At 43.0% G+C, this 25,623-nt stretch overlaps 2 protein-coding genes across 4 annotated transcripts in view; one reads left to right on the top strand and one right to left on the bottom strand.

Annotated features, from left to right (window-relative positions):
• Window positions 1-16,944, top strand: part of NVL (nuclear VCP like) — a 38,508-nt gene extending 21,564 nt beyond the window's left edge. For both annotated transcript variants that reach the window (XM_028724541.2, XM_028724542.2), the window contains exons 15-23: window positions 1,356-1,460; window positions 2,873-2,935; window positions 3,485-3,604; window positions 5,168-5,267; window positions 6,899-7,005; window positions 11,707-11,783; window positions 12,316-12,404; window positions 14,960-15,030; window positions 15,425-16,944. In XM_028724541.2, the coding sequence (XP_028580374.2) occupies window positions 1,356-1,460; window positions 2,873-2,935; window positions 3,485-3,604; window positions 5,168-5,267; window positions 6,899-7,005; window positions 11,707-11,783; window positions 12,316-12,404; window positions 14,960-15,030; window positions 15,425-15,469 (777 nt within the window). In that variant the 3' untranslated portion in view covers window positions 15,470-16,944. The remainder of the gene's footprint in view (window positions 1-1,355; window positions 1,461-2,872; window positions 2,936-3,484; window positions 3,605-5,167; window positions 5,268-6,898; window positions 7,006-11,706; window positions 11,784-12,315; window positions 12,405-14,959; window positions 15,031-15,424) is intronic.
• On the bottom strand, window positions 16,602-25,278 carry LOC114594625 (sphingolipid delta(4)-desaturase DES1-like). Of its 2 annotated transcripts, none has more exons than XM_028724545.2 (5): window positions 25,105-25,278; window positions 21,234-21,976; window positions 19,662-19,788; window positions 17,790-17,937; window positions 16,602-17,315 (listed from the first exon to the last, which is right to left on the bottom strand). In XM_028724545.2, exons 1-4 carry the CDS (start codon window positions 25,184-25,186, stop codon window positions 17,807-17,809), a joined length of 1,083 nt encoding a protein of 360 aa, XP_028580378.1. In that variant the 5' UTR covers window positions 25,187-25,278; the 3' UTR covers window positions 16,602-17,315; window positions 17,790-17,806. The 2 variants fall into 2 exon arrangements, with proteins under 2 accessions (XP_028580378.1, XP_028580379.1); XM_028724546.2 differs by having other exon boundaries at window positions 16,602-17,298.
• Between the last annotated feature and the right edge of the window lie 345 nt (window positions 25,279-25,623).

Raw genomic sequence — 25,623 nt, 5'->3', positions numbered from 1 at the left:
CATCTCTGGAGCAGCCGCATGTTTGTGGCCTGGTAGTTGGCTGCTTGTATGTGTAGAAGTAGTTATGCATGCTGTGTTGACTTACGCTGGTTTGATGGTGCTGGGGCCCAGCAGCAAAAGTATGGGAGGTTGACTTTTCAAAGACTTCCTTCCAAGCAATATTCCTTTCCTTTGAAGACCTTACAACACACAGCACCATCATTTGCAGGCCTCGGTCGATACTGCTTCTTATCAGTTGCCCCTATGCTGGAGAAGACAGCAAGTGCTGTGAACACAAGTTAAGCTCTTTTGGACAACTTTAGCAGGTCTTTTCTTTTTTCATGTAGGGCAGGAGTGGAGAATCTTTTTGGCCCAGCAGGCCAGATCTTTCTCTCCCACACCCATGGGCTAGCTTTGACAGCTGGGCAGAATCATCTACCTGCCAATCATCTGAGGTCATAATATGGGGGGAAATAGTGACCAAGCAGGATAGAACCCCTGGACAATCAGCTAATTGTTGGAAACTGACCCCTCAGGAAAGGCTGACTCCTATTCCCAGACTCTTCGGGGCCTGTTGCCGGGGACCTTCCCTGGCTGGCTGGCATCCCGGCAGACCAGGGAGATCTTGATAGGCGACACCTCCCTTGTGAAAGGTGCACACCCCCTTCCCCCTTGCATAGCAGCAGGAGAAAGAAGACAGTCAAAAAGTAGTCTATCTCATCTCTACTTTTATTCCTGACTGTACACTGTACAAAACATGTCTGCTCACTCAGAAGTCTTCGAGCAACTGACTCAGACTACCCGGACACAAACAACAGGAAGGTCTCATGTTACAGAGAGAACATGATCCTGTGAATCGCCCTGTGAACTGCCTGGAACATCCTGCCCCACGCTTAGGCACATCATGTGATGTAAACATCGAGCTGCTTGTTCGCAGCTGTGGAGAATTCATATCCCAACACTAATGAGCTGCGGGGGAGTCGGGTCAATCATACTTTCTGCCATATCGAACCTGCCCATCAGCTGACATCACCTGCCCATTGAGGTGATATCACCTGATTGTCAGGTGGGCGTGGCTTCAGAAAATTGGAACTCTGGTGGACCAGGATTTGTCCGAGGTTCCCCAGTCCTGATGTCCTGTTGAGACTTCAGAATCTTTCATCTGTACCAAAGGTGTGTCTCCCTCGGGAGGTTGTGAACTCTCCTTGCTTGGAAGTTTTTAAGCAGAGGTTGGATGGCCATCTGTCATGGTTGCTTTAGCTGAGATTCCTGCATTGCAGGGGGTTGGACCAGATGACCCTTGGGTCCCTTCCAACTCTATGATTCTATCAATAGCTGGCACTTCCATTTTCACCCACCAACGACTCTTGTTACAGGCACCCGTGCGGAATCCTGAGCAATTCAGAGCCCTTGGCCTCTCGGCTCCAGCTGGTGTGCTGCTTGCTGGCCCTCCTGGTTGCGGCAAAACGCTACTTGCTAAGGTAACGTTGATATAATCAGAGTAACACCTTGTACTAAGGGATATGAAATCACATTAAATGGGTGTCTCACATCTGGAGCTCCACTGTGTGTCTTGCGTCCGAACCAGCTTGGGCCTCTTGAGTATGCTTTGGACTTGTGGGTCTCTCCTGAAGATCATTTTGCACTTCTTTCTGTCCTGCAAGCATAAAGCAATCAGGCAAGTGTGGCATTGCTACGAAGTAGTTGTGTGAAGTACTCCTACAAGATGCACTGGTGGCCACTAATTTGTGTGGCTTGGAAAGGGTGTTGCCAGGCTTCAGGGACTTGCCGTCCTCCCACCCTTTGGCAGTAGATAAGCAGAACAAAGCGAAAGGAGTGTCTTACCAGTTAGACATTTTAATGATCATAGCAGGAGAACAAAGAATCCATCTCTAGGAATGAAGGTGTGCACCCAATTAAGGATTCCACCCACTTCCCCCCTTGTCACTTCCGTGTCTTGCAACCTGATCTCGCAGCCACTGTGCTTTCTCTGCTGCCGCCTTATCTGCTTTCCTTGATCTTGGACTGAGCGGATGGATGCTTTCCAGCGAAAGGGAGTCTGTTAACTCTCTCTCTCCCAGTTCTTCTTCTCCTAGCTGTTCACCACCCAGTTCTTCCCAACTTCGGTCTTCTGAACTATGTCCCTCTGCAAGCCACTGTTCCAAATCTATACTGTCCTCCTGCTCCTGGGAAGATTCAGGATCCTGAGCAGGGGGAGGCTCCCTCCATTCCTCTTCAGTGCAGCCCTCCTCAGCATGATCCCTTACAGGTATTGAGTAAATTCATGGAGGATAGGAGTCTCAGAGGATATTGGTCCTGATGGTTAGAAGGGAAACCCCCATTCTTCCCATTTCCCCCTGATTCGCATACAGTGCTGTGACCTGGTTTTCTTCAACCTGGTGCCCTCTAGATGTTTTGGACTGCAGAATAGCCAAGTAGCCAGGGATGGCACTTGGTTGTACCAGGTCACACCATTTTTAATCAGCTCGGTCTGCAGAGCTTTCGGTCATATAAGTGGTTTGCTGCGCCTCTTTCTGAATTGTGTTATTCATTTTCTTCGTAGGGAGATGATAGTTCAGGGAAAGGACTCCGGCTCCATGACAAGAGTACATGCTTGTATGGAGAAGATCCCAGGTTCAGTCCCTGACATTCCCCTCCTATAGGGCTGGGGTAGATTCCCGGAAGCCACTGCCATCATTGTTAATAACACTGAGCTAGATGGACAAATGTTCTGATTCTGTATAACCCTGTATTCCTGGGTTATATTTTTGTGTGTTTTTAATGTTTGGTGTATTGTTAGATGCCAGAAGGGTCTTCATAGATGCAAAGTGAGGGCAAAATATGTTGATAAAATTAGTATATGCATCTCTTTATTTCCGTGCCTCTTCCCCAGGCTGTGGCAAATGAGTCTGGACTGAATTTCATATCCGTGAAAGGCCCTGAACTGTTGAATATGGTAAGTTTTGTTTGTTGTGCTCAGTTGTCACTGATTTGGGGTTTGCAGGGAACGTGAAGTGTTTTGATGCTGAGCCCAAATTGACTTTACCAAATCCATACTATTAGAATACGTTTTTACAGTGGTCCGTTAGAGCTGCTGGCCTGCAAGTGAAATAACAAATTGAATTTGGTAGTTTAATTCTAGCCTCATTCTATGCAGCTCTAATGGTTTAGGGTGGGAGGATGCTTTCTACATGCACTGTGGTTAGAGAGGGCTTGCTTGAAGCTCACAAAAGTTAAAATCTTAAGCGTCCTTCCCCAGCCTTGTGTTTCAGATGTTTTGAACTGCAACTTCCATCAGCTGCAGCTGGCATGGCTAAGATGACTGAAGCTGAGGGAAATTACAGCTCAAAATATCTAGAGGGCACCAGGTTGGAGAATACTGATCTTGAGGGTAAAGCAATATCTGAACAGGTCCTTTTGACAAGCCTGTTCAAATGATTGGGCATATGATACTTATCTTAAAGATCTTACAGTGATTTCCCCTCCTTCCTCTGTCCTTTTCCAGTATGTGGGGGAAAGCGAACGTGCTGTACGTCAGGTTTTCCAGCGTGCAAGGAATTCGGCGCCTTGTGTCATATTCTTTGACGAAGTTGATGCTTTGTGTCCCCGGAGATCAGACCGTGAGGTGAGCCTAAAAACACTTCCACCAATAGCTTAGATCCACTGGGAGACTGGGGGAATATGTAAATAGGTGTCTTTTGTCAGATTCATTTGCTTTCACAATAATCCTATGAACTGGCTGTTATTCCTAGAAAAGAAATTAAGTAACCTGTTCAAACTGCCATAATTACTGTACTTTTCGCTCCATTGGACGCAGTTTTTCCCCTCCAAAAACTGAGGGGAAATGTGTGTGCGTCCTATGGAGCGAATGCAGGCTTGTGCCATAGCCACGCGCAACCCCTCCGGCAGGAAGAGGCTGCACGGGGCTATGGCTTCTTTAGCTTCACGCAGCCTCTCCCGGCAGGGAGGGATTGCGCGGGGCTAAAGAGGAAGCCAAAGCAGCCAGCGGGATCCATCCCGCTCGCTGCCTTGGCTTGTGCCATAGCCGCGTACAACCCCTCCGGCAGGGAGAGGTTGTGCGCAGCCTGTACGCTGCTCTTTGGGGCTGGGGGGGGGAAACATTTTTTTAATTGATTTCCCCGTCTAAAAACTAGGTGTGCCCTATGGTCTGGTGTGCCCTATGGTGTGAAAAATACAGTACTTTCAAGGCCTCAGGCCACATCACCTAAACCTAAACCAACCTGCACACTGATTCATTTATCCCCTGCTTTAAAGCTGTTAAGTTTTTAAATAGCAGCAACTTCCTTTATTTTCTCTTTGCCAAAGTAATATCCCAATGCAAATCCTATGGGAACCAAAGTTCCGGCCCAGTGGTCTTGCACAAGATGCAAAATATTCACCATAGTTAGTGACCTGAAGGCCTGAAAGTGTGATCCTGACCTGAGGGCTTCAATCAAAGACGCTCTTGTTTATAAGACTTACCAGGTTCTCTGTAACATTGTGACTCTTTGCACCTGGAAGACAGCAGACCTCCAGGACATCCCTTTACCTCTACAAACTGCTGCCTCTGTGCCCCTCAGTCGGGAGTCATCTACCACCACCCCATCTCTTTTTCTCTGGGAAGTGGCAGGAATCATTTTATACATGGTACCTTCCGCAGCCATCTCGGTGTATTCTGAGGTCTGCAATTGCTTAGCACATTCAATCTCAAAGCAGGCTAACTTTAACCCACTAGTTTTGAAGCTCTGTTGTGTAAACTAACCATACTTACTGTAAACCCGATAAAAACAGCAATCTTCATTTAAGAGAAACAAAAAGGCTCATTTGTGAGGGGATGGGCTAACAATTTATTAGTTTACATGGGACAAACGAGAGCTTAAACTAGTGCTTAGTATTTTTTACTCCATCTTTCACTTGAAACAGCTCCCAGAACGTCTTACAGGTACCAGTAATAATATTAACAAGGCTATGAAAATCCTGGATGACCCTAGAATGTGGATGGTGGACTGTATCCTTACGACCTCCCCCCTGCCAAGTTTGACTGAAGGATGGGGCCACCCCTTTATGACATTGTGACTAGCTCAGTTCCCCTCAGCTGGTCAGCAGTGTGAGTCAGCTAAGATGCGCTGTCAGCATCAAGCAGTTTCTTTTTAACATCTTTTTGTCATCTTTTCAATTCACTGCATAGTCGGGTGCCAGTGTCCGTGTAGTGAACCAGTTGCTAACAGAGATGGATGGCCTGGAATCTCGTCGTCAGGTTTTCATTATGGCAGCCACCAACAGGCCAGGTAAGAATGGTTAAACAGTTGTAGCTCCACCTTAGGAGCCTTGTGTAGGTGTCTGTTCTGCCACTTGTACACGTGTCTGAAATCAGCAGCTTAAGTACGGCATATGTTAATTGGGTTGTTTTTATTTTGATTATATATGATTTTTATGTTGATCTTGTTCTGTGAGCTGCCCTGAGACCTCCGGGTATAGGGCAGTATATAAATTCAATAAATAAGAATAAGAATAAATAATAATAATGTACGTGGTTTATACACACAAACACAGGGAAATTGTGTGTGTGAAGCAGCAGTTATTTTAGGGATTTGAGAAGCAACACACTGTGTGCATTTGAATTTTGGTGCCTCTGCTTAAGAAGCTGGGATCTGAGCTATGGTCAACAGCTTTGGAACAAAGCCAACAGCTTAATATTGTGACTTATTCCGAAACCATTAACCATAGTTTCCCAGTGTGGATGAAATGTGAAACCATAGTTAATGGAATGTTTCCTGGGTTGTTTGCTGGCTCACATAAAAAGACTGCATGTGCAGCCAGGAGGAAGGACTGGAGATTGCTTGACGTACCCATGGCCTCTCGGGTTGCTGGTGTACCTAATGAGCTCTCTGAGGTGAGGTGTCTCTAGGGAAGCTGTCCTAGGTTGTCGTCTCGAACCCAGATAATAGTCTGAGGGCAAGCTGATTTTATCTTTTCCCTCCTCTTCGATAGTCTGCACCGTTTCTTGCTGGTTCATTTGCTGAACAGAGGCAAGTTTTCTCAAAAGCCTGATGGTCTTTTCCAGTTGTCCCTGCTTTGCCAGAGAGGCGCAGGTCATCTTCTTATTCCACTAAGAACCATAAAAATGAAGTCAGCTCAAAGCAGAAATTCAGTGATCTGACTAGATATAAAGAAAGTAATTTCATAGCTTATGCAGGTTTAACCTGGCAGCAGTGGCAAGGGAGCAACTCAGTGGCTATACCTACAGCCTGTCTGCTGTGATTAACTCATGTGACCCAGTCAAGAAACCAGGATGTTCAAGGTCACAATATTCCCTAATATAAAATCTACCCTTTCCTCTTTGTGTTGGTGCAGAACAACCATTCCTAAATGGAATTAAATCAATTAAAATCCTCATGGGCATGAAAGGGGAAGTTAGGGGAGCAAACAAGTCCAAGGTTCACCATGAGTCTTATACCCTGGAGGGAATTGTTTCCTGTTACAACAGAACTGGGCCACTGTGTTTATGCCATATTAATCTTTACCAAACTATGAGAGGACTCCTTTCAACATCTAGGATGGCGGAAATGAGTGGTCAGCCACCTGTGTCCTTCTTTTGACTTCAGGATTCTGAGTCATCAGATGTCTGCTACTAATCTAGAGTCCTTTTTTTTTAGAATTAACTGTGCCAGCTACCTAAAATAAACACACCACTTGCTTCTGGGTAATCAACATAATATGTGCATAAACCCATAATTTCACGGTAAAGAAGAGGTATGTAGTTGTGGTAAATGATGGCTTTCCGGAGAGAAGGCACTTTGAGAAATGTAGTTTTCTGTTCTCAAAAGCTTCCTGTGGTCTGCCTTCTGGGTGTGTCTTCCTTGTGTGCTTCCAGTTTTGAATCCAGAGTCTAAATAGGATTTTACCGTTTCTCCATCAGATATTCTAGATCCAGCTATTTTGCGCCCAGGAAGACTGGATAAAACACTCTACGTTGGTTTGCCACCACCTTTGGATCGCCTTGCCATTCTAAAGACTATTACTAAAGTAAGTGTGTGTGTGTGTGTGTGTTTAAAACGATGTCCTTGAAAGTTGTGTGAAACAAAGTAATTTTCCCTAGAGCTTTACCTTACTCAGAATAGTTAAACCTAAACTGAATGCACAAGAATAGCATTGTTCAACTGCTAAAAAAAGAAATAAATCTTTTAAGCTCCTTAGTCTAATTTCCAATATCTACTGCTCCTTAATCAATGATGCATGATCTGGTACAAGATTATGCCATTTTTCATCTCATAACGTAGAGATGGGGAACCTATGACTCTTAAGATACTAATGAACCACAGTTCCCACTTATCCCTGACTATTGCCCATGTTGGCTTAGGCTGATAGGAGTTTGAATCCAACAACGTCTGGAGGATCACAGGTTCCCAAGAGATGCATTGCAAAAGCAGCACCATATCTCTCTCCCCCCCCCCCCCCGCCAATACATTTCATACCAGTTTGGAACAAATTTGGTTTCTAAACCTCCATTGATGCTTCTCAGCTGGTTGGATTCCCTCCTGCTGCCTCCTGTTCCTCAGCCCTTCATGGCTAACCAGCTCACATCTGATCAGGACACACTTGTGGCAAACTATATTTGGTATGCCACCTGGCGAAGCTACCAATGCCCTCTTTGCTTTCCTTTTTTTTTTAAGGCGTGCTTATGCTAGGAGGTAGTACTGTGAGCCCAGATAGGCAACCATTAAGGTAACTTTGGAAATGATAGAAATAATAAAATTTTCTCTATCGTAAACTTTTGCAAAATAGAGCTTCTCTCCCTTTTTCCTTTTTTTACACACACAGTTCCGTTTGATGTTATATTCCATATCTATAATCCAATTTCTTCCATCCTCACTTGTTCAAATATAATGAGTTAACATTCAGAGGAGGGTTGCTGAAACAGAAATGTAGAGAACAAAACTTTAAATAAAGAAACCATAGGCTCCCCTCCCGACCCCGTCTTTTGCATCGAATGAAGTCTTATCTCAAGTTCAATCCTTAAAGTCCTTGCAGTTGGTTTGCTCCACAGTTTGTGATCTTATCTCTTCTAGCATGTGCCTGTACTTTAGTCCAATTAAGCTCTAATTAACAGGAAAGCCTCTGCTTTTTAATGGCGGCATTGGAGGGTTTTGGCCAGGTGAAGTGCTTTTACACACAGCGCCTCCCTGCCCCCTGCATTCTATGCCAGAGCAAGAGCCAGGTACAGAGATGAACTGCAAGTGAAGCCCGCCCCCTCACCTTGTCCCGGGGGGGGGGGGGATTTGCAGGGATAATTGCCCTCAATCATCCTTGTTTTTCCTTCACCAACGATCTTCTGCTGTCATGGGGGCTGCCTCCATTAAGGCAGAGTGGAACCAGAAGCCCTCAACAACTTGTACTTTAAGGACCACCTTTGTCCTTATTTTCCAGAATGATCACTGAGATTATCCAGAAAAGCAGTGCCCAGCATTAAAGAGGCCTAATTGGCTTCAGCTAGAAGAGGATTTTGTATTGCCAGTCCCATGCTGTGGATGACTCGTTCAGCAGTCACATCCTTACTTTCAGCTTTCAGGTGTCTTCTACAGGCCCATGCAGTTATTTGAAATGTTCTAGATTAGACAGTCTTTTTTAATTATTATTTTTTGTGTTGTTTTTAATAGTTTTAATGGTTTTTATATTGCTGTACACCACCCTGATATTTTATGAGGGGTAGTAGGCAAATCCTTTTATAGATAATCATGTAGAAAAGTTATGCATGTTGACATGGAAGGATGTGCCTCCTGCTGGGAAACATCATCCCAGTTTCTCCCCACAAACTTCCACTGAAGGATTTAGCCCTGTTTAGCTCTGAAACTCTTTCAGCCTAACCTGCTTTACAAGGTTGCTGCGTAGATAAAATTGGTGGTGGAAAGATGGGGTTAAAAGATGATGAAATAACTCCTGGGGAAAATGGCAGTATAGCGCTGTCAGGTATAAATGGAACACACCTTGCCCTTGTTGCTAAAACTTGGAGAGGTGAAGAACATCACCATGTGAAAATTATTTAAATTCAATTAAATATTGTGAAATGAAATGTTTAATCTGCAGTCTTGCATCACATGCTGATGTGTAAGAATGCGAGGCTAAAGGACTCCAGTAGATACTGTCTTTTGGAGTACTTTCAAGCACAGTCATACCTTGGGTTGAATACACTTCAAGTTGAGCGCGTTCGAGTTGCGCTGCACGGCAACCCGAAAGTAACGGAGCGCGTTACTTCCAGGTTTCGCCGCATGCGCAGATGCTCAAAATGAAGTCACGCGCATGCGCAGAAGTGGCAAAAAGCGGCACGCAGACGTGCCATCACTAGTTATGTTTGCTTCTAGATGCGAACGGGGCTCTGGAACAGATCCCGTTCGTATCTAGAGGTACCACTGTAGTAAATTGTGGATTAAAAACGTAAACGTAAAGGACCCCTGACAGTTAAGTCGAGTCACAAACGACTCATCTCGCTTTACTGGCCGAGGGAGCCGACATTTGTCCGCAGACAGTTTTTCCGGGTCACGTGGCCAGTATGACTAAGCTGCTTCTGGCGAAACCAGAGCAGCGCACAGAAACACCGTTTACCTTCCCACCAGAGCGGTACCTATTTATCTACTTGCACTTTGACGTGCTTTCGAACTGCTAGGTGGGCAGGAGCAGGGACCAAGCAACGGGACCTCACCCCATCATGGGGCTTCGAACCGCTGACCTTCCACATGGTTCTGCTCTTGATTTTATCCTCATAATAACCCTGAGAGACTGAATTCAGTGGATTTCACAGCTACTAATGGTTAAGCTTGAGTTTTCATAGCATGTCCAAATGGAGCGAATTACTTCATGTGGCCATATTATCTCAACAGTTTGTGATCCGGACTCCTTTGATCGCTTCTTCTGTGGAAACTTGAAGAAAACAAATCTCTGATGCAATTTGTACTTGTGTGCAGGAACATTATGTGTTGTGCTAGCAACCCCATTAATTGCTTTTCTGTTCAAAATGCTCTCAAGTCGTAAGTGAAAAATGATTAAACACCACTTTGCAAGTAACTGAATTTGTTTAAACACAATGTGCACATATTTGTCCCTTTCAGAGCTGACACAATGAGTGTGTTTTGTGCGTTCTGTACCTGAGTACAGAATGGTGTTTTTTAAAGCAAGTTTTGGTTCTAGAACTGAGCCAAGTTTGACCTAGAGCCAAACTTAGACTGGTAGAGATTAATGAAATGTTTTCCTGGGAAAAAGTGAAGGGATTGGGTTAATGAATGTGGGTGCTGCTCTTTAGCTCAGGTTGTGTTAAGGAAATTAGCAAAACTGCATACAAAGCTGGTTATTTGCAAGGTGGAGAAGACAATGCTTTTCTTGCTGTAAATGGAATAAAGCGTGTTTTGGCTTGTTCCTACATGTCTAAATGCAAGCTTGAAATTTAGTCATTGAAAAATGTTTCCCAGGCAGGCAATTTGCCAAACAATTTCTCAAGCTGCCTTTCTGATGCATAAGTATATAAGTAGTTGGTGCCTGGCTGGTAGAACTTGTTTGTGGACTGCCAATTTTTTTCTTCCTTATTGAAAGTCTGGTGATTGTATTCTTCCCAGTGCTGTTAGGATTTTTAGCTGTTGCCTAAGCCAGTGCCCTTTATGTCTGCAAATTTAGATATGTCATGCATGTTGACAGAGGGCTCTTTGATCCAGCAGACGCTTCCTTCAGTGGGAAGGGAGACAATCTTCTTTTCCAATTCATACTACCCACTCCAGAACCACATGCCACATTGTTCCACAAGTGTCCCACCCCCATGGATTCAGGGTCCGAAGAGGATGAAGGATTTGCAAAACTTGCCTTCCTCCCTGTTACACAGCTTGATGGAGGCCTCCACTGGGTCAAAGTGCCTTCCATCAGCAGAGAAACGCTGCTGAATAAAATCCCATGCTTTCTGTTTTATGTGGAAACAACCAAGCAGTGTTTCACATAGTTCTCTCTTTAGTCATGCCATGACCAGCGTTTTTTAAAACAACATTATAGACTTGTACTAGTACTTGGTACTGGCGTTTGTATTTTTTAAAACAACTTGTTAACTTCTTTGTGAGGCTTTTGATTAAGTGTTTTTCCTGTTGTATATTTCTTCTATAAAAGTATTTTAAATCCTTGAGGACAGTGAGTAATATAAGAACCTCATAAAGCCTTGATGGCAAATAACATCTTGCTGGCATTGAATCAAGAACCCCGGGTTAAGAAACGGTGAGTGCCCCAAGCCAGCCATGGGTGTTCCTAAGAAGCTTACTGAATAGTTTGTGTGATTGGTTAGTAGCTTGGAGGGAGGACTTGGGAAAGCCACTCCCTCCTTGACAGTTTGGTTTCTCCATTTGGCTGTTGGGAATCTTGCCAGGCCACACCCTTTGGCAGTCCTGATTTCCATCCTCCTTGTGTTTTCCCCCAGGTGTGATCGTGCCTCTTTCTTGCCTGGGTGGAGGAGCATGGGATTGTGTGTTGAGACTAGCCTACCGTACAAACACAAAATTCACATTCATTTCTCTCTGCACTGTTCATCCTGCCCCCACCAACCACCTGCCGTATCCAATCCTGTCCGCAGAATGGAATAATGGAGTTCTTGGGCAGAAAAATGTACCCCATCCCTGCTGTAGGATGAAACAATTGCTAGGTGGGTGGTTGCAGTCGATGCCCTATGTCTCTAAACATTTCCCCGGTTGTCACCTTTTATAGGGTGGAACCCGACCCCCCCTTGACACTGATGTGGACCTTGAAGAAATTGCTAATAATCCCTGCTGTGATAGCTTTACGTAAGTAAATTTCTCTTTTTTTATCTTCCATTGCCACTTGCAGGTAGCGTTGGTCCTTCTATGATACCGCCTTATCAGTAGTAGAAAATAAACACATCACTCCAAATCCTCATCTTCTTGCCTTTTTACCTCCATTAACACATCTGCCTAGACTAATGTTCCAGATTTCTTTGAATCTTCTGCTTTATGACACTGAAATGCATTAGGTTCTGCATAGCAAAAACCTCTGTTCCTAGTTTATGTTTATTTTGAAAGCAAGTGTACTTCTGTAAAATGTGTCAAGGAGGGTTGCAGCATATGCTTACAGAATCTAAATTAACACATGTTAATCCGTTTGCCCCCAAAATATATAAAAAGAGCACGTCTCAGACTAACCAGCACACCTTGCTGAATGGAAATAATTTTATTTAAATGTCTGTTCAGTGACATTTTAATGCCCATATTCGTTCCGCTTCTGCTGTTACAACTCTCGTTTGGGATAAAGAATGCACCCTAAAATGACTCATTGGCCTTTTGTTGTTTGTCTTTATAGGGGAGCAGATCTTTCAGCTCTAGTGCGGGAGGCTTCTGTCTGTGCCCTGAAAGAGGAGATGGCAGTGCTGAATGCCACAGACAGGAAAGGTAAGGAAGAGGATATTAAACAGAAGAACTTGAAGAGAGAGCAAGTTGAAAGATTTTCTTTCTTCTTTTTTTGGACATAATTTCTTATTGAAACTTTTCATCATACAATACAATATAAGACAAACTAAATAAAATAATCTAACCAAAAGAGAAAGAGGACGGTAGATCTTAACCCTTGTATCACAAAGAAGGTCTCCCCTTTTGGCGGCTCCATTACTGTCACTGTGTTTACTATTATGAGAGGGAGTGATAATATAGAACTCTGAATCCGGAATAATAATAATAATAATAATAATAATAATAATAATAATTTATTTATACCCCGCCCGTCTGGCTGAGTCTCCCCAGCCACTCTCGGCGGCTCCCAATCAAGTATTAAAAACAATACAGCGTTAAATATTAAAAATTTCCCTGAACAGGGCTGCCTTCAGATGTCTTTTAAAGATAGGATAGCTACTTATTTCCTTCACATCTGATGGCAGGGCATCCCACAGGGTGGGCGCCACTACCGAGAAGGCCCTCTGTCTGGTTCCCTGTAACCTCACTTCTCGCAATGAGGGAACCGCCAGAAGGCCCTCGGCGCTGGATCTGTGTCCGGGCTGAACGATGGGGGTGGAGACGCTCCTTCAGGTATACAGGACCGAGGCCGTTTAGGGATAATCTCTACATGCCGACTCTTTTGGGATTCCCGTCTATACTGACTGACCAACTATGCTGAAGGGGCTAGCTGGGCGAACAACTCGAGCCATTTGGCTCTATCCTTGTCTATACAGAAAGGCTGCTTCACACACAAGCAGCTGTAACAATTATTTCAAGTGGCAGTGTACGATCGAGCAGCGAATATTCTCCGCCCTTTCCTCTGCATGTGGTTAGAGGCTTTGTGAAATGAGACTGTGAGACACATCACAGCAATATCATTGTAGCCTTTGTTCACTGACTTTGTAGAGAAGCCAAGAATCAATGGCAGCTGTTGCTCTCACCTAAATGCTTTGTTTACACCAGGAGTTTCCTTTCAAAATAATATGAAGATTTCAGGTTAAGGTTGCTTTAGAATATTTAAGCAGATTCAAGATTTTTAAACTGGCAATCTTCAAAATTTTTAAACTACCATTTAGATTAGGTTAGTGAACTATCAGGAAGCAGGTGGGAGGGATTTTTTCCTTATTTCTGATTGGTGCTTGCCCAGAAATTTAGAATGAAGTCCTTCAGTGCTGATGCAAATATGTCAGATGTTCTGCTGGGAGCTGAAACAAATAAAATGAATTATTGCATGTTTTTGGACTATTTTACGAGTCACCGCTTCCCTTTGTGATTTGCCAGAGTTTGATGAAGAACAGCCAGGTACAACTAATTTGTGTTAGTTTGGAATGTTCTACTACTCATGGAACTTGTTCTGTTGTACCTTCCAAATTTGTGCTTTGATCTCCCTGTAGCCCGTGAAGTTGACAGTTCAGAGAAAATCCTTGCATACAGCAACGTACACAGAGTTTCTGGCTGGATGCATGGCTCCGGAGATGTAGACCATTAGTTAGTTACATAAACGTTTCAAGGCAGTAGGTATACAAAACTGTTCTTCCTGTTAGCAGAATACTGGAATTGGACCATTCTTCATTTTAAAAACCTGTTTCTAAAGAAGACCTGGGCGGGCCGATTTACTTGGTGTTAGATACCAACGATACATCATTTTCATATAATTTTCTCTTCAACCATAACATGCTGTAAATTTTATATCCAAATTCCACAATTGTTCCCATGCTTCCATATCTATATAATGACCGATATCTATCGCCCAGTTTATCATTGTGGGAATCAGTCTCTAGGGAAGCTGTCCTAGGTTATCTTCTCAAATCCAGCTAATAGTCTGAGGGAAAGCTGATTCTATATTCTCCCTCCTCCTTGATAGTCTGCGCCGTTTCTTGCTGGTTCATTTGCTGAACAGAGGCAAGTTCTCTCATGAGCCTGATGGTCTTTTCCAGTTGTTCCTGCTTTGCCAGAGAGGCGTGGGTCACCTTCCTATTCCACGAAGAACTGTAAAAATGATGTCAGATTTTGGGTGGGCTTCAACACTGCACTAAGGAGATTGTTCCTTTGGGCAAGCATTTCTCCTCACCTGGTGGGACAGTCTCCCCCTCCTCCCCCTGAATGCTTTTCTGGGGGTTCTCCAGACCCTCCAGAGTCTGGGGGAGCCATGGGGGGAAGGGCAAGAATCCCCTTGTGCTAGCAGGAGCCATTATTCTGGCTCCTGTCAGAGGAGCAGGGTAGTTGAATCCAGCCCTTTGTTTATAAAAAAAATGTGCAATCTCTTTCTACTGTTGAGAGTAGGAAACTTAGGAGCCTTTTTATCCATTTGAGCAGAGCACTTGGAAGTGCCTAGAAGGCAAGTCGCGGGAAGCTCAATCTCTGGGCAATCTTCATTGTTAAGGGTGTTTGATGCTTTCATTATCCTCTTCCCAAAACTTATTTTGTTTATAGCCTTAAGTTTCATTTCTTTACAGTTCATTATGTATACTGTGGAAGCATGTTAACCTTCTCCTGTTGCACTGTATTGTTCGCAGGAGAAATCAAGATTGCCAGAAAACACTTCGAAGCAGCTTTCAAGAAAGTTAAATCTTCTGTATCGAGAAAGGTGAGAGGTGCTCTAGGCCAGCTGCTGACTTAAGCTGGGAGTGGCACAGAAGGCTAAGGATTGTGCAAAGGAATATGAGGCAACCAATTTCCCCTTCACTCTTGTCCAAACAAGTCTGATCTGGGGGAAAACCACGCATCTGCCTTCCTTGGTGTTAGTGGGAGGGAATCTTACTGGCACATGGAGAAGGAAGGCTCTGGACACTGCCTCCTCAGCGGCTGGGATCTTTAAAAAGCCAGTAAATTAGCCACTTTGCCTTTCCCTAGGTTTCTTTTGTAAATGCTGAAACACAATCTTTGCCACTAGGTAAAAGTTTTCCTTGTGGTACAGTCGGCTCAAAAGCCTTACTGAATGAGTTTGTTTCTGTTTTTCCTCCCTTCACCGGCATCCTTAGGACCAAATAATGTATGAAGAGCTGCGCAAGTCACTGAGCAGGTGATAGCTGGATCATCCCCAACACCCAACATGTTGCTTAACCTGAGGACCTCTCCCAGTGGACTATTTTCCAGAAGCATCTTCATGGATTGGACTTAACCTTGGTTTTGCTTGCCTGCCAATCTCAACATTGCTGGACTCCGTTTCTGAGAGAAGTTCTATCACGTTGTATAGTAATTAACATTTGGCCACAACCTTTCAAACTGGTCTCCAGGATATGGCCAGAAGATACATGATGTGGCCATCCGGCTGAAGCTAAGCAGCCCTGGATCTGGTCAGAAACCCCATATATGCCATGGATTCTGTGATGGAAGAAAGTGCAAGATGTAAATGTTGTTTTAAAAATATGCCGTCAGCTGTCATGGGCTTCTCCCCATCACTCTTCAGACATTAAATTTTTCTTTCCACTATGAGACATTTTTTAGTGTCCTGCCTGTAAACTGAACCGGTTAATACACAAAGAAGCAATAGCAAGTCAACCTACCGCATCAAGCCTAGCCCAGATAGCAAGGATGGGGGACCTGTGATGCTCTAGATGTTGGGACTGTAGTTTCCATCAGCCCCAGAGAGCATGGCCAATTTCCAGGGATGATGGGAGTTGTAATCCGACATTGGGCTGCAGGGTGGGCACAAATTCTCTATCCCCGTCTTACCCCACAGACAGGAAAACAGCCAGGCAGGTAATAGGAGTAATGTTACCATGAGGGTAGTTACTCTGCCACCTACTACGCCCTTCCAAAAAAAAGTGGGCAGCAGGGCCCAGCTGAGGAGAGGGGAAATTGTGCTGTTGGGCAAGCAGAAATGCTTTCACTGGCAGACAAATATCCTTAAAACTACATTGAAAACTTAAGGAAAAACAGCTTCTCTGTGGGGAAGCTTCACATTATTTAAAGAAGTCTGCTTGTTTGCTTTCAAAATACCACATTCTTTTCCATACTAGTTTTATGTGTATGACTTAAAACAAGGGAATATTAGGAAAAATTGGGTGCAGTGGGCTGAAGAAGTAAGACTAAAGCCAAGCGCCTGTAGGATCTGTCATTTGATCCACCCATGACCAATCCAGACAATGCAAAGGAGATCCTCACAGCAGTGTACAAGGACTTTTAGATAGCAACCATTAATCAGCTGCATAGGTGTCCTAAGAACATGGCTTTATTATTGCAAAATCTTCTGCTTCCCACACATAGAAAGCACACAGACTTTGCTTTTCCATGTGGTCTGGTGTGAAAGTCAGATATGATTGGATTTTTTAAAAATGCATTTGTTTTCAAGCATCAGCAAAACAGTAAAACAAAAAAAGTTAACCGAGAATAAATAATACAGAGCTTGTATTACAGAGAAACAGCCATCTGTAATGTGTTCCTCAAAGAGGTTCAGTGTTCAGCTTAGGATGCATTTCCATAGATTTCTGGGTGTTAAGGAATGCATCCATATTCCAATGTATTTGTGTACATAATAAAGCACATTTCATAAAAACTGCTCCCTTCTGCATTGCTTTAACTTTATGCTTAGGTTTTTTCATGATTGCTATATTCCATACATCCCAACTCACATCCTTCCAGTTTCTAGTATAATGCTAGCTGTTGTTAGCAGGAATGTTATAAATTCCTTATGTATTGGTGTTTTTAGTGCACCATCAGTTATCATTAGGGCCAGGTGCTGAGTTTGTTGAATAATTTGTTTAGAGATTGTATTTATTTCCTGGAAAATACCTTTGGTACTGCCATGTTCTTCCTCTGTCTCCCTCCTCAGTTGCTTCCACCCGTCAATGCAACATTCCAAATCAGTTTCCTTTCTTTACTACCTTCTCAGTTGCTTCTGCTCATGTGGACCCTGGAAAGCACATAGAACTGGAAGAGGAAGTGTAAGGGGTGTGGCCAGTGGAGAGCCAGTGGTTCCCCACACATCTTTAGGGATTTGATTCCCCCTGACCCAAGTGGTTGTGTTCTGGTGTCTGTATCTTGGTTTGGGATGCCAGGATGGGAATAGGATTCTATTGGCTTACCATCCACCCCAGTAAGCAATTCTCCCTGCCTGAATTTATAGAGGCAATCACAGCTGTGGACTGAAGGAGTCCTAAGTGGGTTGTTCTCGGTGACAAAACATGCATGCCATGGTGGTCTTGTCTGCTGTGGCTCAGCAGTTTATGGCCTCCAAGCCAACCAAGGACGTCTCTCTGATTTTATCTTGGCCAGCACATGTATTGGGGTACACATTGGGCTTTAGGCCACATCTTCTGTTTTCAAATAGTGATTTGGGTGTGGAAGCCATATGTGACACTTGTCACGGACAGATTATAAATTTAACTTGCAAGAGTAAAGGACCTGATTCAGTACTCTCCTCAAAAGCGGACGAAATCTGAATTCCAGATGGTGTTTGGGGAATTTCCTGCAGGACTGTCTGGCAGTCCTGCTGGAGCTCTTGTTATTGTCTGGAATGAGGCAGGGAGCCAAGCTGGCACCACAACAGCTCCTAAGGATTTGGCACATTGTCAGTCGCTTAGTACTTGGAGGAGTGGGTATCAATGAATTGACAAGGTCAATGTGACTGAACATATAAAAGCCCATTGGTAGTCTTCATGTAGCGATGAAATCTTACTTCACACCACCACCAGTGGTGTGAAGTGGAGCTCCTGGATTTTTAAAAAAAAAAAACATTTTTTAAATTAATAATAATCATTAAACATTTTTTAAATTAATAATAATCATTAATAATCCAATATGAGCCACATTGATACAATACGAAATCATAATACAATTTTAAAAGGCAATTATTCCATTCCAGTTCCATAGAAACAGTATGCCATATGGTCCTGTTTGACGGATAATTTTCAGTTTGTGCAACACAAGGATGTGGTTAACCTGCTTCCTTGATTGAGACGAAATTTAAAATATGAATGGGTCTTCTCTTGCCATATTAAATTGCCTTATTTTAAAATAATCTCATGAGCATCTCAATACTCTGCTAACCAAAAGTGAGCATGGACAGTAGCCTAAATTACTGGTTTCTCTTTTAATTTTTGACAGCACATCTTGCTAATCTAGTTTCTGTTTGAAAGTGTGATCTTAAAGTGGAAGGATGTGGGCTTAAGGCCTCCTTTCCCACATTCATTGAGAAACCTTATTGACACTAGGCCTTTAATAGCAATTATTCAAGAGCAGATTTACAAAACAATACCAAAAAGACTGCCGTGTTAAAGTCTTGGGGCCAAAATGAATTGTGATGCCTACTTTATTATTTCAACCTTGATCTCAAGAACATTGCACACATTTGTTAAATAAACTTCATTAATAACATCTTTATTCAAGTGTCCAAGAATTGTTTTTGAACAACAACTTTATTGTATTCCTTTGTAGGAGGTATTTAACATTCACACAGTCGATGTTCTATACCTTTTATAAACTTGCTACCTGCTGTCAACATCTGACACTCCAGCTCTTGCCCCAGCTAAGAGAGCACAAGATGGTTACTGGGACACACATAGGCTCCACTACTGTGGCCACTATTCTGTTTCTAAACTTCAAGAGTTCTAGTCTGTTTCCAAAGAAGCATTAATTTGATGGCAGGGCATAGCTCTTATGTACAGATGCATTAAAAAAGGAATGCAGATGTTTTCTGGGAAATGGGCCTGCTGCAGGAGATCATATCCATGGTAATCATATCCATGTGTTTTGAAATTACACAAACACTAGCCTTATTCACCAGGTATATACTTTACAGCAACAGTTGTAAATCCATCAATTAGGTTAGCACTTGGATTGGCCAAGACATAACTCAATATAGGAGGAGTTGTAGCCAGCCATTTTGGTCAGCTACTACAATAATTAAAACAATTCTGGGGTATTAAAAGAAGTTAATTTGGAAGGTTTGTCAGCAAAGGCTAGTGTCTTGGGCAGCAAGTGTAAAAAACTGAACAAGTACATATGCTGCATGTAAGATAAAATGCTTACAATAACAAACCAATGTTCAAGTCAACAGCTACTAAAACACATCATGAAACATAGTTATACGGCAAAAGAACACGAGAACGTTTAGTTTTAGAGATCCTGTTCTAGATTGTACTCATATATTCATAGTTCAAACCAGATCAAGATACAAAGCAAATTCATCTTGATCAAACAAAACCTTCCACCAGCTACTAGGCTGTTTTTGGTGTTTACGGAAGTGGGTCTTTTTTCACTCCAGTATCACTTCACCTTTTAAATGCCTTTTCACTCGCGAATAGGGGCTGATAGTGTCATCCATCACAAAGTCATAAAGCACTTTTGTCCAGGAGTTATACTGTGGCAGATGATCATAGTATTCAGAGGCCATTTTCTTCAGCTATAATGAAAGAAAGAAAGAAATTAAAGTTTGTCAGCAGAATATTAAATAGCCAGTGTTGTGGTGAGTAATCTCGTCTCAGAATTAGGAACTAATTGTATGTATGTCTACGCACAGAACTACACCATCTGCTCCCTTATATCTTGGCCTGATCACTGAAATCTTCGATGCTTCCCCATGGCTCAGATGCACAGCCCCTATTATTAGCCATGCATTTAGTGTAGTGGGCCCAAGTCTGGGAATTACACCCCAACTGAGATTATTGTTCCATTTTCTGTGGATTGTTTTTAATTGCACTGTTTAGAAATGCAAATGCTTAAGCAGTATATAAGTGTTTTAAGTAAAATAAACACAATATTTTGAATTGTAAAATGATTAATCCTCTTGAACTTTAAAAGGTCTAAATTAGAGATTGGGATCCTGTGGCCTTCTGGATGTTAATGCAACTCCCATCATCCCTAATCATTAGCCATGCTTGCTGAGGTAGATATGAATTGCACTCCAACATCTAGGGGACATATCACCTGTATCGGGAAGTGTGCCAGTCATACAAGTAAATACCCAGCATTCACTCAGTATGCGACTTCCTAATCAGACAACAGGTACACAAAGGATGCTGCCTCTGAGGAGGAACAGGGCACTGACAGCCACTGACCCTGTTTTCTAGAAACAATGGCTTAGGTCCCAAGGTAAGCTCATGGGATGCAGATTTTCTACCCACTCCTCCACACACCTTAAAGGCTTTTCAGGTCTGAACTATGAATATATGAGTACAATCTAGAACGGGATCTCTGGAACATTGTCATACTCTGTTGGCATAGCTAGTTAATGTTTTATAATGTGTTTTAGAAGCTGTTTACTTGCACATTGGTCAGGAATGCCTCTTGAACAATGTGGAATGGAAAACATTCTCTACAGAGATGAAGCAATGCTAATTGGTACGTGCAGGAGCTACAATTGCTACCTTTTTAATGTCTGATGTTTTAGTATGTTTTTCTACAGGGTGAGTCCTTTAAAAGAGGCCCCGTGGATACAGAGTGCACATGTTCCACGGGGCCTCTTTTAAAAGACTCACCCTGTATATACTGTAAGCCGCCCAGAGTGGCTGGGGAAACCCAGCCAGATGGGTAGGGTATAAATAATAGTAGATCCCTAAAGCTCCACAAAGATGAAGCTCTATTGAATTGAAGGCAACTTTCTTGCAGAAGTCTACAAAAAACAATGGCAACCCAGCACTGAATTGTGGCAATTAGCAAGGAAAACAACTAGTTTACCCCACATAGGAGCAAATTTAAAATTTGGAGACATAGAGTGTAGTCTTAATGTATATTCCCACCTTCATCAGCAAATCATGGCACGGAAGTGGAATAATATCAATCCATTCAATTATAAGGGAGTTGCTTCACTCCAGGAAAGTAGCTAGTTGGACACTATAATGTACTCACCAGTGGAAGATTTTTTCCAGGAACATTAGGGAAGTCATGGTGTTCATTATGGTAGCCAACATTGAACGTAAGCTTATTAAGCGGACCGTAGTAGGAATATGTTTCATATCCCTTTAAAAACATGTAATGTTCGGCTATGAAGTGTCCTGAAATAGGGTGCAAGCCTAACCCAAGCAGAGATCCTGTTATCAGGTAGACAAGTGCTTTTACTCCAAAGACATAGTATACCATAACATCGAAGAGAAACTGAATTGACAAGTTCATTATTTCAAGTCGAGAGATTGGTTTGGGATTAATAAAAAGAGGCCGAATAACAAAGAGGAAGTGCTGAAAAATAACCCAAAGGAACTTTCGAAAACGAGTACAGAAAAACCATCCTTCAATGGGAAGAGGAATGTCCACATCAACTCCTTCACCGCCAAGATAACGATGGTGATCCATGTGATATCTCTTGAAGGATACAGAGTATGGGATGCCAAATACAAGATTGGCAAACATTCCAAACCATCGATTCCACAGAGGTTTACAATTGCCAAAGGCACTGTTGTGGGCAATCTCATGAATAGCCAGAGTCATAGAATGATCAAGACAACTGCCAAACACATATGACCAAAATATAACCCATTTCCACTCCAAATCTTTAACTAGGTAAAGAGCAACTAGCTGTGCAAGCACCATCAGTGTAACTATCCAGATCAAGTTGTAGTCTGGTTTCATCAAAGTTTTTATTTCTGGGTGTTTACCTGTTGGGAGAAAAAGAGAGATAAAGTTTCAAATAACTGCTGTCAATAGACCGTGCTCTTTGAAGATCATGCCACAATCATTTGGATTCTACATTCTATACAAGCCTATATACATGTTAAAAGTTTGAAATCATACAGGATGCTTTAGTACAACTCTGCAGTCTAATGTAAAATCCACATGAATGAAGTACAGGCACAACAACAGCATCAATGCCATAATGGTTCAGGCGAAGTTAGGGGATGGAATCAGCCTTAGTTGCCCTGACAGAAGTCCGTATTTGGGAGATAGACAAGGGGACTGCGACCCTGTTGATCTTGCAGTGCCTTTTGATACGATCAGCCATGCTGTTCTCTTGGATCATCTTCATGAGCTGGGGCATAATTCCACATTGGTTCCACTCATTACAGAGCAGGATTCAGAGAATGGCATTAGGAGATTATAGGTGTGTCCACCACAAGCCATTGTGTCACAGGACAACTTTTGTCCCCAGTACTATTTAAGATCTACATTAAGCTATTGGGAGTGGTCATTAAGAGTATGCTGATGACATGCAGTTCTATTTCTCAGTTACAACCAAATCAGAAGAGGCTTTGATATTTCTGGATGGTGGTGGGCTGAGTGACAAACCAACTGAAATTGAATTTGTGGGTAAGTTCCTTCCAGGTATGGGATCTTGAGAAATTACCAGTTCTGGAGAGAGTTGCACACCCTCTGAAAGAAGAGGTAGATAGTTTGGGATGTTCTTAGATTCATCTGTCAGTGGAAACTCAGATAGCCTCCATGACAAGAAACAGTTACACTAACTATGCCCTTTCCTGGAAAAGGACAGCTTGATCACCACTCATAACTAGATTACTGTAACATGCTCTGTGTGAGGCCCTTTTTGAGACAGGTCCAGAACGCAGTAAATATGCAGTCAGTTAAGTTACATGTTGACATCTACTTCACTAAGGAGCTATATGCAAGTACAGGTATTTTTAAAATATAGTTTTGAGACTGTAACCAAGATGCGACTTATTGGAGGAACTGAACATGGAAGAAAGGGTTAATTTCCTTCATGGGCATAAATCACCCCATAAGCCAAGATGTGCATGGTCAGACAAGCCAGTTGCACTGTCTATATAAATGATTAAGGCATGTCAGTTTATTAGTCAGTCAGTGAGTCTGTGAGTCAGAGTCTATGTTATGTCTTGAATGGCTGGAGCAGCAGAAATATTTCTTAATTGTAGCTGTAAAGCCTGAAAACTGTATGTATAGATCAACATCCAGAACTGTATTACTGAGGCCTTATCATTTGTAGCAGTGAACTATTTTGGGCCTTATGCTGCCAGTGGTGACTGGAACAGTGTGCGGGCAATTTCCGCTAACGTGACTTTGTGATAAAATTATTTACTCCTGTCCACTGAGATTTTAATAATTCAGATCAAGAGTAGTAGCACTGAAATCCATGCTATCTATTCCCATGATTTCACTAAGCTTCATTTCCAGCAAGTTGCCTTTGACTAAGAACATGAACAAATATGGTATCAGATATGCAGACTTCCCACAGACCTAACTTTTACATGAAAGTCAGCATGGTCGACTAAGCAGACTAAACTGAGTTTGTATACTCAGTTGCTTATTAGGTTTGTACATCAGATTTCTGAATTTATTTCGAAACAGATAAATGGAAAGAGACATGTGTAATTGGGAATGGCATTTGTCAGCATAAAACTTGATCTTTGTCTCCTACTGATGCTTCTCAGCAGCCACAACGACTAGAAGCATGCTGTTAACTAAAAGCTCAGGGCCACTCCACTCTTCTAGCACCTCACCTGCTCACTAAGAGCATCAAACGTCTTAGCATGTGAAAAAAAGATGCCTCTAGGATCAACTTGAAAGCTGAGCTTCCAAATACAGCTACAGGGTCTCCCCACACTTCCACTTCACCAAGAAACTGGTGGTGGCTGGGCAACTTCAACCACTCAGCCAATTTCTGTCGCTCATAAGATAAAATGACACTTTGCATTGCAGGGGTTTGGGCTAGATTATCCTTGGCGACCCCTTCTAACTCTCCAATCCTATGAGTCTATGATACTACACCTGTGGCAGCTTGTTGGCACACCATTTTGAAGTGTGCCCAACACACCAGCCTACACCCGTCCCTCGCTTCAGAGAGATCCTCCTGGAAATCTAGTTGCTGACCAAGGAACTAAGAGCCATAGGAGCCAACTCCTAGGGGCTGAGAGGAGGTCCCTTTGCCCCCCCATAAAATATTTGAGAGTCCGTCCCCTCAAGTTGACAACAAACCCTAACTATTGGATTCTTTTGCCCCATCTTTTTGTGCCTGCCAAATAGCCGTATCATGCTTTTGATATTTTATTCTCTTGTTAATTATGCTGCTTTAAATGTGCATTTTTTTATTTGACTTCACTTAGCAATGGTTTTTGGTTTTTTTTGGAAATGTTTTTTGTTAACTTAGTTTGTGTTAAATATGTATTCTGTAGTTGACCTCCTTTGTAATGTTTTATTTTGAAATCTTTAAGATAATATTTTAGTTTTTTGTTAATTATATTGCTTTGGCTGTATACTCCATATTTGATTTTCCTCAGATTGTCTTATTGATGTTTCAATATTCCGTAAACCGCTTTGAGATTTTTCTTAAAAATATAAAACGATATAGATATGAAAGAAGAAGAAGAAGAAGAAGAAGAAGAAGAAGAAGTTGTTGATAGACACTGCCATTCAAATAGTGTGCCCTATGCACAGCTGTCAACTTTTCCCTTTTCTTGCGAGGAATCCTATTCGGAATAAGGGAATTCCCCTTTAAAAAAAAGGGAAACGTTGACAGCTATGGCCCTATGTGGGCGGGCCTCTCCCCCCCCAAAAAAAATATTTTATTCAAGTTGGCACTCTTACTAAGAGCCCGGCTGTATGACACAGTAAAAGCAAACGTCGCCCCTTCCACCCTCAGCAGGGAGGGTATGTTACTTCAGCCATTTTGTCCAGGGTACACTGGCAGCGCTTATGTGTGGACAATTCCTGGTCGGAGGGAGAAGGGGACTCGAGAGCGCCTTCGCCAAGCGAGGCATCGTGTGGGGCGAGACCCCCAAAGGGGAGCGTGGAGGGCCTGAAGGCGCGCGCTTACTCAGGATCTCCTTGCGCCGGTCCGCGTGCGGCTGGTCCGTATAAACCCACTCGAAATCCTCTCGAGCCACAGCGTTGCCCATGACTCTTTCCTCGCCGGCGGCGCCGTTTCCACACACTCGCGCCCGCTGCTGCTCGCCCGGTAGGGAAGGATGATTTCCCGCCCACCGACCCCACGTCCCAAAAACCATTGGCTACAGGGAACGGTGACGTCACAGAAGCCTATTAGCGGCCCTGCCTGGAGGCAATGGGAGTTTTAAGATGTGCCGGCTTCTTGCCCTCGTCGCCTTGCCTATCATTTTTCTGCCTCCCCGGCAAAAAACGTTGGGGTGGCTTCATTTCGAAAGAGTTGATATTTTTGAGCTGCATAATATTAGGTGTCTTTTCTTATAGTTTTTATTAAATTTTACAGTTTTATATTCAAAACGAAACATCATTATCACACAAAGCATATATGAATCCAAATCCCCCACCCTCCCGTGACGTACCTCACACTATTAGGTGTCTTTTCAATTATTAG

This window comes from Podarcis muralis, chromosome 3, assembly GCF_964188315.1.
Source record: "Podarcis muralis chromosome 3, rPodMur119.hap1.1, whole genome shotgun sequence".
NCBI lineage: Eukaryota > Metazoa > Chordata > Lepidosauria > Squamata > Lacertidae > Podarcis > Podarcis muralis.
This window is presented reverse-complemented; position numbering and strand designations above follow the sequence as displayed.